The 11,314-nt window shown below is 39.5% G+C and overlaps 1 protein-coding gene across 1 annotated transcript; it reads left to right on the plus strand.

The window, feature by feature from the left end:
- The first annotated feature begins 241 nt into the window (after positions 1-241).
- LOC117713741 (trophoblast-specific protein alpha-like) lies at positions 242-2,725 on the plus strand. Its single transcript, XM_034510198.2, has 5 exons — positions 242-299; positions 1,263-1,372; positions 1,696-1,818; positions 1,916-2,041; positions 2,344-2,725. Exons 2-5 carry the CDS (start codon positions 1,274-1,276, stop codon positions 2,350-2,352), a joined length of 357 nt encoding a protein of 118 aa, XP_034366089.1. The 5' UTR covers positions 242-299; positions 1,263-1,273; the 3' UTR covers positions 2,353-2,725.
- The last annotated feature ends 8,589 nt before the right edge of the window (positions 2,726-11,314 follow it).

Here is an 11,314-nt window from a genome sequence, read left to right on the forward strand (position 1 = left end):
AATGCTCATTTCCAACCTTTCTCTAAAACTGACTCTTACAAATCTTCCCCATAGTCCACTGCAGCAATGCACACTTCATCTTTCAATTTCGTAAATGCCTGGAGTCCTAGAGCCTAGGGCCCAATGGTGTCATCAACACAACCAATCATAAAGACATTATGACTTATGGGTGGTGCTTAGTAGCCAGAAACTAGGGATTTAAAGACTGAGTGGTGTGCAGCTCAGCTAGATTCTGGATCTCCAGGAACCTCTGAAGAGCTGAATCAGTGGAGTGCACAACACAGCCTTGGACATCGCAGGTAAGGCCCTGGCTCTACCAAAGCAGGTTGGAAACTGGAGGAGTGCCCTGGAGAAACTTCCTGGAGAGTGAGACAGAATAAGAAAATCTTACCATCAGGAACCTTGGTGTAGAGAAGCAGAGAAGGATGAGTGGAAGATCCAAAGAGCTAACCGGGCCACTCAGGCATGCAATTTAATGCTAAATCCCTGTGAGTGTAAGTCTGAGCCTTGTCACAGGGAGTGTCAGTTGGATCCCTGAACAATGGCAGCCCTACCAGTTAAGATCACTTTTTCCCATACCAACACAATTTAAATCCTCTGTGCAGAAGGAATACCAGGCAGCAGGCTTCTGACTTGGCATCTTCTGGTCGAGTTAAATAAAAGACCTAGAAAGTCTTGAGCTGAGAATCCTGGGAGTGGTCTCCTTTCTACCCAACTGCATGACCTTGTGAACCCCTTTCTCTATGTGGCAGTGAGTGTAAACTCAGGAGCCACAGTGACAGTGGTGGGTCAGAGGGATCAGCAGATGCTGTCATTCCTAGTTTCTCCAGGAAGGACAGACTAGACTCTTATCATTTAAGAGGGGAGACTCCAAGACACAGGATAGCCCCTGTTGTATAATAGACAGGAAGATAATGTTCAACATCCTTCAGATCTCGACATTTCATTAGTCTTTACAAATCCTAGGCTGACTCTGCCTTAAGTCCTCAGTTACAGCATTATCTTTTGGAATCATGAGGTATATGAACATCCATCTGAAAACTGAAGCTCACACTACTTAACTATTTCTATCCCTAGAGCCATGAACAGCTACTAACAAATACCTCGGTTCTTCAAGTAAACCACATCCTTAGCCTTTTCCACATAGTTTAGATAAATACTTGACATAGTTCAGTCTTGATCCACCATGGGTGCCTTAATTTCTCCATTTAAAAATAGTAGCTTTGAAATATTTAGACAGAGATTTCTTTTTTTTCCTCTAGGTACTTGAGACATGACTCCTACAGTCTTCCTAGTCATCCTGTGCCTGGGAGTGGCCTCAGCTGCTATAGTCTCTGATCCCAGTTCGGATGCTGAATTGCAAGAGCAGAAGGTAACATATGAGGAAACTGACAGGCTGGTTGATCACATGGGAAATATCCAAAGGGCTCTCAAAGAGAATACTCCTTGCTACTAGGAGGAGATAGGCATAAAAGAGGTCATAAGGGTCAGCCGTCACCAAGGAGTTGCTTAAAGATGTTACTGTGTATGCAAGGTAGCCGACATTTCTGAAATGCAGAGTACAGAGAATGGCTAGCTATAGTGTTCTGAGATCCCTCCGCATGGCTCTTCTTCACCTGCCACAGCACATCTACTTGGAGGGCTTGAGTGTAGAGTTAATGTGAAGTAAATACTGTCATTTGTGATTATTTCTAGGATAAAAAAGAACCCAAAACAGTGTCGTGGGATGAGTTAATAAAGGCTATCACACAGCGCAATGGAGAAAATGATGAGGATGTGGATGGTCTCAACATAGAAATGAGTGCCTTTGGTGAGCTGGTAAGTGTGACTGGGACATCTTAACTCTTGCTCTTCACCTCAGATCCTTACAGTTAGTCTGTTAATTATCAACATTTTATTTGCTTTTCCCATGAAGGCTGATGAAGAATTCATAAAAATAGTCACTAAGATTCTTCAACCAAAGTCTGGAAAGGAGAAAAACCAAACATCCGAATTTGAGGATTTGGAAGAGAGTGGGGATGAGTTTCCTGACCTGGATCAGGTAGGACAGTGTCACATTCCCACCCTCAGTTATCCACAAGGAATCCAAGGAGGAACTGAAGTCCTCATTTATGTCAGCTATGGGACAACATGCAGCCCACTGTCTGAGTATTCTGCTCTATGAATTGTTGACATGTGGTTGTGGGTGACTACCTTTCCTTCTTGCTCGTGGTACATGTACCACTTGCGGAGTTTTAGACTTGGCTACTGCTCTTGAAAGGCAGAAGTTCCAGGGGAGGTACTATGATAAAGCCACTGGGCTACGTTTGTTTCTAATTAATGAGACATGTGCTTTCCTTCCAGCCAGAGTAACACGAACAGCAGTATAAAGTTAGGCAAGGAGTGAAACAACCACTGTGCCATTGTCTAAGAGATGTCTGCCCCAACATGTGAACTGTCTGATGGTGAAAAAGAAGATCTGAACTGGAAGAGGAGGCAAACAGCAGCAGGGGCCTCCCCAACTAAGTAGCCAGCCCCTGACGTGTGGATCCCACACTCACGTCCCTTAAGATCCATACTGTCATATGAACTCCAAGGCATGGTCACACTAATAAAACCTTACCAATACCTTAACCCATGCTCTCAACTCATTTGTATTAATGACTCTCAAAATAATTTTTAAATTTTACTTTTAAAAACAATATACAAATCTATGTCTTTAAAATAAAGCTTTATTTAAAAGGCAGTGTTCTGGTTTCTTTCTGGTTTTGCGGAGGTAAAATTTTAGGTGGTTAACACACAGTGCTGTGTGAAGGCATAATTGACTATGTGGTGGTATTTGGAGAAGAGTGTGAGTGGTCTTTTTAATGTAGAATCAGTATTCTCTCCTTGATTAAGTTTTGTTTCCAGAGTCTTAGGTGCACTCCCTTAACAATGGTCTGAAAATCTATTTGGAAATTGCTAGAATTTAATGACTTTAATCCACATGAGTTTGATAAGTAAAAATTGTTTGCACTCAGTGCAAAGTGACCTCTCCTTATTCTGTTAGGCCTCGCTGCACCTGTGCAGGGGACCTCCTTCTACTTCATTTTATGAGATTCTAATTATATCATCTGCCCGTTTCTTTCCTCCTCACAAACCCTCTCATATACCTCTCCTTTCTCTCTCCCATTTTACTGCATCTTTTTTAAAATTAATTGTTGTTTCATGTATTCTGAAGTATGTAAAAGCAAGGTGCTAAAGTCAGTATAATGGTAATTTTACATACGTTTTCAGATCTGACTTTTTGATATCGAATAACCAATTGTTGAGTTCTTCCCTGGGGAAAAATATTTTTCTCACAGCATTCATGAGTTGCTAGCACTTTTATGATATATCCTAATAAATGTAAAATCATTAATGTGAGAATAATAAATAGTATTTATAATTAAATTATATCAAATATTTATGAAACATAGCAGAATTCTTGCTGTTTTTTGAGCAGTAAGAAGTTGTCCTAGGCAGGCAGTGGTGGCGCAACCTTTAATCTCATCACTTGGGAGGCAGAGGCAGGTGGATTTCTGAGTTCGAGGCCAGCCTGGTCTATACAGAGAAACCCTGTCTCAAAAAAACAAAACAAAACAAAAAGGTGGGGGAGGAAGTTGTCCTATGTCTCTTAAGTCTTGAGATTTCCTTAGTCTGTGCCTTGAGTCAGATTAGAAGTACTAAAAAGGTTTTCAAGATCTGTGAAGAATTGTGTTTGAATGTTGATGTCAGTAGAGTGCTTTTGATGGGATAAACATTCTCACTATACAAATCCTAGCAATCCATGAATATAACAGAGCTTACCAATGTCTTCTTGAATTTCTTCAACAATTGATGATTTTTTTGCCATCTACTCCTTTTGGGCATTATTTCTTCTTTTTATTGTAGATCTTTTTTCTTTTTATTGGATATTATATTTACATTTCAGACTTTATCCCCTTACCCCATTCCCCCGCACCCAGGAACCCACATCACATCCCCCCTCCTCCTGTTTCTATGAGGATGTGCCTATACCTACACTCCCTCCAACCTCCCCACCCTTGAATTTCCCCCCACTTAGTATCCAGCCTTCATGGGACCAAGGATCTCCTCTCCCACCTATGCCTGGCATGGCTATCCTTCCCTACATATACAGCTGGAGCCATGGGTCCCTCCCTATGTGCTCCCAGGCTGCTGGTTTAGACAAAGGGAACTCTGGTTGGTTGGTATTGTTGCTCTCCTCATGAAGCCACAATCTCTTTCAGCTCCTTCAGTCTTCTCTCTAACACCTCCATTTGGAACCCCTTGATCAGATCAATGGTTAGCTGTGAGCATCTGCCTCTAACTATGTCAGACTCTGGCAGACTTCTAAGGAGACAGCTATATCAGGCTCTTGTCAGCATGCACTTCCTGACATCCACATCAGTCTACCTTTGGTGACAGCACATGGGATGGATACCCAGGTGGAATGGTCTCCAGACAGCCCTTCCTTCAGTTTCTATCCCACACTTTGTCCCCATATTTGCTCCCTTGAGTATTTTGTTACTTTTTCTAAGTAGGACCGAGGCAGTCACACTTGGTCTTCCTTCTTCATGAGCTTCATGTGGTCTGTTAGTTGAATCTTGGCTATTTCAAGCTTTTGGGCTAATAATATCCGCTTATCAGTGAGTAAATACCATTTGTGTTCTTTTGTGATTTGGTTTACCTCACTCAGGATGATATTTTCTAGTTCCATCCATTGACCTAAGAATTTCTCAAATTCATTATTTTTAAAAGCTGAGTAATACTCCATTTTGTAAATGTACCACATTTTTTGTATCCATTCTTCTGTTGAAGGACATCTGGGTTCTTTCCAGCTTCTGGCTATTATAAATAAGGCTGCTATGAACATAGTGGATCATATGTCCTTGTAATATGTTGGAGCATCTTCTGGATATATGCCCAGAAGTGGTATAGCTGTGTCCTCAGATAATGCTATGTCCAATTTTCTGAGGAACTGCCACACTGACTTCCAGAGTGGTTGTACCAGCTTGCAACCCCACCAACAATGGAGGAGTGTTCCTCTTTCTCCACATCCTCACCAGCATCTACTATCACCTGAGTTTTTGTTCTTAGCCATTCTGACTGGTGTGAGGTGGTATCTCAGGGTTGTTTTGATTTGCATTTCCCTGATGACTAAGGATGTTGAGCATTTCTTAAGGTGTTTCTTGGCCATTCGAGGTTCCTCAGTTGAGAATTTCTTGTTTAGCTCTGTACCACATTTTAAAATAGGGTTATGTGGTTGTTTGGAGTCTAATTTCTTCAGTTCTTTGTATATATTGGATATTAGCCCTGTATCGCATGTAGGATTGGTAATAATCTTTTCCCAATCTGTTGGTTGCCATTTTGTCCTATTGACACTATCCTATTGACAGTGTCCTTTGCCTTACAAAAGCTTTGCAATTTTATGAGGTCCCATTTGTCAATTCTTGATCTTAGAACATAAGCCATTGGTGTTCTGTTCAAGAACTTTTCCCCTGTGCTTAGGTATTCTAGGGTCTTCCCCACCTTCTCTTCTATTAGTTTTAGTATATCTGGTTTTATGTGAAGGTCTTTTATCCACTTGCAATTGAGCTTTGTACAAGGGGATAAGAATGGATTGATTTGCATTCTTCTACATGCTGACCTCCAGTTGAGCCAGCACCATTTGTTGAAAATGCTGTCCTTTTTCCACTGGATGGTTTTAGCTCCTTTGTCAAAGATCAAGTGACCATAGGTGTGTGGTTTCATTTCTGGATCTTTAATTCTATTCCACTGATCTTCCTGACTGTCTTTGTACCAATACTATGCAGTTTTTATCACTACTGCTCTGTAGTACAGTTTGAGGTCAGGGATGGTGATTTCCCCCGAAGTTCTTTTATTGTTGAGAATGGGTCTCTCTATCCTAGATTTTTTGTTATTCCAAATGAATTTGCAAATTGCTCTTTCTATCTCTATGAAGAATTAATTTGGAATTTTGATGGGGATTGCATTGAACCTGTAGATTGCTTTTGGCAAGATGGCCATTTTTACTAAATTAACCCTGCCAATCCAGGAGCATGGAAGATCTTTCCATCTTCTGAGATCTTCTTCTATTTCTTTCTTCAGAGACTTGAAGTTCTTGTCATACAGATCTTTCACTTGCTTGGTTAGATTCACTTCAAGGCATTTTATATTATTTGTGACTATTGTGAAGGGTGTCATTTCCCTAATTTCTTTCTCAGCCTGTTTATCCTTTGTGTAGAGGAAGGCTACTGATTTGTTTGAGTTAATTTTATATCCAGCCACTTTGCTGAAGTTGTTTATCAGGTTTAGGAGTTCTCTGGTTGAAGTTTTAGGGTCACTTAAGTATACTATCTTATCATCTGCAAATAGTGAAATGTTGACTTTGTCCTTTCCGATTTGTGTCTTTTTGACTTCCTTTTTGTTGTCTAATTGCTCTGGATAGGACTTCCAGTACAGTATTGAATTAGTAGGGTGATAGTGGGCAGCATTGTCTAGTCCCTGACTTTAGCGGGATTGCTTCAAGTTTCACTTCATTTAGTTTGATGTTGGCTACTGGCTTGCTGCATATTGCTTTTACTATGTTTAGGTATGTGCCTTGAATTCCTGGTCTTTCCAAGACTTAACATGAAGGGATGTTGAATTTTGTCAAATGCTTTCTCAGCATCTAGTGAGATGATCATGTGGTTTTTTTCCTTTGAGTTTGTTTATATAGTGGATTACATTGATGGATTTCCAAATATTGAACCATCCCTGCATTCCTGGAATAAAGCCCACTTGATCCTGATGGATGATTGTTTTGATGTATTCTTGGATTCAGTTTTCGAGAATTCTATTGAGTATTTTTGCATCACTATTCATAAGACATATTGGTCTGAAGTTCTCTTTATTTTTAGGTCTTTGTGAGGTTTAGGTATGAGCATGATTGTAGCTTCATAGATCAAATTGTGTAGTGTTCCTTCTGTTTCTGTTCTGGGGAATAGTTTGAAGAGAATTGGTATTGGGTCATCCTTGAAAGTCTGATAGAATGCTGCACTAAAACCATCTGGTCCCGGACTTTTTTGTGGAGAGACTTTTCATGAATGCTTCTATTTGTTTAGGGGTTATAGAACTGTTTAGATGGCTTATCTCCTTCTGATTTAATTTTGGTACCTGGTATTTATCTAGAAAATTGTCCATTTTATCTAGATTTTCCAATTTCATTAAGTATAGGCCTTTGAAGTAGGATCTGATGGGTGTTTTTAATTTCCTCAGTTTCTGTTGTTATGTCTCCTTTTCAGTTCTGATTTTATTAATTTGGATACTGTCTCTGTGCCCTCTGGTTAGTCTCCCTAAGGGTTTATCTATCTTGTTAATTTTCTCAAAGAACCAGCTTGTTTTGTTGATATTTTGTATAGTTCTTTCTGTTTCTACTTGGTTGATTTCAGCCCTGAGTTTGATTATTTCCTGCTCTTGGGTGTATTTGCTTCTTTTTGTTCTAACACTTTCAGGTGTGCTGTCAAGATGTTAGTGTATGCGTCCTCCAGTTTCTTTTTGTATGCACTTAGAGCTATGAATTTTTCTCTTTGTACTGGCTTCATGGAGTCCCACAAATTTTGGTATGATATGTCCTCATTTTCATTAAATTCTAAAAAGTCTTTAATTTCTTTCTTTATTTCTTCCTTGACCAAGTCATCATTGAATAGAGAGTTGTTCAGTTTCCACATGTATGTGGGCTTTCCATTTTTTTGTCATTATTAAAGACCAGCCTTAGTCCATGGTGATCTGATGTGATGCAAGGGATTATTTCAATTTTTTGTATCTGTTGAAGCCTGTTTTGTGATCAATTATATGGTCTATTTTGGAGAAGGTCCGATGAGATGCTGAGAAAAAGATATATCCTTTTGTTTTAAGATGAAATGTTCTATAGATATCAGTTAAATCCATTTGGTTCATAACTTCTGTTAGTTTCATTGTGTCTCTGTTTAGTTTCTGTTTCCACAATCTGTCCATTGCTGAGAGTGGGGTGTTGAGATCCCCCACTATTATTATGTGAGGTGCAATGTATGCTTTGAGCTTTAGTAAAGTTTTTTTTATGTATGTGGGTGCCCTTGCATTTGGGGCATAGATGGTTAGAATTGAGAGTACATCTTGGTAGATTTTTTTCTTTGATATGAGTATGAAGTGTCCTTCCTTATCTTTTTTTATTATGTTTAGTTGAAAATTAATTTTATTTGATGTCAGAATTGCCACTCCAGCTTGTTTCTTGGGACCATTTGCTTGGAAGTTTGTTTTCCATTTTTTACTCTGAGGTAGTGTCTGTCTTTTTCACAAAGGTACATTTCCTGTATGCAGCAAAATTCTGGGTCCTGTTTATGTATTCAGTCTGATAGTCTATGTCTTTTAATTGTAGAATTGAGTCCATTGATATTAAGAGATATTAAGGAAAATGATGGTTGCTTCCTGTTATTTTTGTTATTAAAGGTGGAATTATGTTTGTGTAACTATCTTCTTTTGGGGTTGTTGGAAGATTAGTTCCTTGCTTTTTCTAGGTTGTAGTTTAGCTCCTTGCATTGGAGTTTTCCATCAATTATCCTTTGAATTGCAGGATTTGTGGGAAGATATTGTGTAAATTTGGTTTTGTCATGGAATATCTTGGTTTCTCCAACAATAGTGATTGAGAGTTTTGCTGGATATAGTAGTCCGGGCTGGCATTTGTGTTCTGTTAGGGTCTGTATGATATCAGTCCAGGATCTTCTGACTTTTATAGTCTCTGGTGAGAAGTCTGGTATAATTCTTATAGGTCTGCCTTTATATGTTACTTTGCCTTTTTCCCTTACTGCTTTTAGTATCTTCTCTTTGTTTTGTATACTTGATGTTTTGATTATTATGTGACAGGAGGTATTTCTTTTCTGGTCTAGTCTATTTGGAGTTGTGTTGGCTTTTTGCATATTTAAGGACATCTCTTTCTTTAGGTTAGGGAAGTTTCCCTCTTTAATTTTGTTGAAGATATTTACTGGCCCTGCAAGTTGGTAGTCTCCACCCTCATCTATACCTATTATCCTTAGGTTTGGCCTTCTCATTGTGTCCTGGATTTCCTGGATGTTTTGGGTTAGGAGCTTTTTGCATTTTGCATTTTCTTTGATAGTTGTGTCAATGTTTTCCATGGTATCTTCTGCACATGAGATTCTCTCTTCTATCTCTTGTATTCTGTTGGTGGTGCTTGCGTCTATGACTCCTGATCTCTTTCCTAGGTTTTCTATCTCCACGGTAGTCTCCCTTTGAGATTTCTTTATTTTTTCTACTTCTATTTTTAGATCCTGGATGGTTTTGTTTAATTCCTTCACCTGTTTGATTATGTTTTCTTACAATTCTTTAAGGGATTTTGGTGTTTCCTCTTTAAGGGCTTCTGCCTGTTTACCTGTGTTTTCTTGTACTTCTCTAAGGGAGTTATTTATGTCCTTCTTAAAGTCCTCTATCATTATCATTAGAAGAGATTTTAATTCTGAATCCTGCTTTTCTGGTCTGATGGGGTGCCCAGAGCTTGCTATGGTGGGAGAACTGGGTTCAATGATGCCAAGTAACTTTGGTTTCTGTTGCTTACATTCTTGCACTTGCCTTTTGCCATCTGGTTAACTCTAGTGCTACCTACACTCACTGTCTCTGACTGGAGCCTGTGTTTCCAGTTATCTTGCTTGTGTCAGAACTCCTCGGAGTCGAGATATCTCTGTGATCCTGTGATATTGAGCTCCAGCTGCTCTGAGTGCAGTGGCTCCTCTAGGATGTCTCAGAGTAAGGTGTCTTCATGGGAGCAGACCAGCTAGGTGTCTGTCCCTGCCACAAGGACCAAGAGAGGGGCAGAAGAGGAGTGGCATTTTGCAGGGGTGGGGTTTAGGTGCCTAGTGGGTCATAAGTGCCTTCTGCTCTCAGTTGTAGCTCTGGGGCATAGGGTAGTGGGAGAGTGTTCTTACCAGTTGCTCTGAGTGCAGCGGCTCCTCTAGGATGTTTCAGGATATGGTGTCTTCACGGGAGCAGACCAACTAGGTGTCTACCCCAGCCACAAGGACCAAGCAAGGGCTATTCTAGATCTTTCAGTTGTACTACTTAATTATTACAATAAGATCACTCAAATTTTTATGTAAGCACTTGGTGCTATGAGCTTAGTGCTCTTAGATCCACCTTCATTTGTGTCCCATAACTTTGAGTGTGTTATATAATTTATTTAAATATAATAACATTTTGATTTTTTTTATATCTATCTTGACCCATTTTTATTCACTAGTAAGTTGTTAAGTTGCCGTAAGTTTAAAAGTTTTCTGTTGCTTTTGATATCCAGCTTTCCTCCATGGTGCTCAGAAAGGATGGAGGTGTTATTTCAATTTTTTTTGTACATCTATTGAAAATTGCTTTGTGTCCAAGTGTATGGTCAGTTTTGGAGACTGTGGCTTAAAGAATGTCACAGAAAACTTTAACCAAAGACTACTATACCTTGACCACACACTTGAAGAGCTTCCTTTCATTTTAATTGTATTGCAGACCTAAGCTGTGTTGCTACTATCTGTGTATATCAATTCTCTACTTAGATTTTTATCCAGTTTGACTTGGGGGATCATATGCATTTTTTAAGGAAAGCATTCGTTTATCCATCCAATTCTGCCTGTAACAAACATTCAAAAATCTTCAAATCTCAATTATCAGTCAGACAAGAATTCAGTACACCTCTGGAGAACATCAGAGGAAAAGGGCCCTGCATCTACTGATTTATCCTTTCATTCGATAATAGAAACAAACTTTTGATCACATATAGAAGTTTATATCCTTGGTATTGTCTCAGCCAGAGCAACTGTAATTTTTTCTGACTTTTGTTAATTCTGTTTTGTAATCATATGCCCAGCTGTGCTTGCCAGAGTAATAGAGAAGTCCACACAGCAATTTCCTCATGTCCAGTCAAACCCTGCAATTGTCCTATCAAGTCCTTCAGGCTACATAGCTTAGTATGTGTCAGGCATGTGTTGTTTGGTTTGGGCAACTCTAGCACTTTTCCTAAACACTGTGAAGCCCTGAGCTGAGAACGATGTTCGGTGGAGAGATAAGTGTTTCAGACTACTCTGTTTTGGGGTGGTTATTTCATCCTTTCTGAAATGCTTCTGTTTGTTGTAAGCTGTGCTTGTCAAGCAAGACAGGCACAGACAGTGCTTGATGCTCTCCCTACAGATGCAGAATCTGAGGCAGGACTGTGAGACACACTAGCTGTCCCCACTGACTTCATCCTACCATAATTTTGTTCTCTAGCAATTGTTAACTATAGAAAACAAGACATCCTGTGAGTCCG

Source organism: Arvicanthis niloticus, chromosome 8 (genome assembly GCF_011762505.2).
Source record: "Arvicanthis niloticus isolate mArvNil1 chromosome 8, mArvNil1.pat.X, whole genome shotgun sequence".
NCBI classification, from domain to species: Eukaryota; Metazoa; Chordata; class Mammalia; order Rodentia; family Muridae; genus Arvicanthis; species Arvicanthis niloticus.

Coding starts and splice junctions, on each gene's coding strand:
- LOC117713741 (XM_034510198.2), top strand. CDS start 1,274: ATGACTCCTACAGTCTTCCTAGTCATCCTGTGCCTGGGAGTGGCCTCA. Junction 1,373..1,695: donor CTGAATTGCAAGAGCAGAAG/GTAACATATGAG, acceptor GATTATTTCTAG/GATAAAAAAGAACCCAAAAC. Junction 1,819..1,915: donor TGAGTGCCTTTGGTGAGCTG/GTAAGTGTGACT, acceptor TTTCCCATGAAG/GCTGATGAAGAATTCATAAA.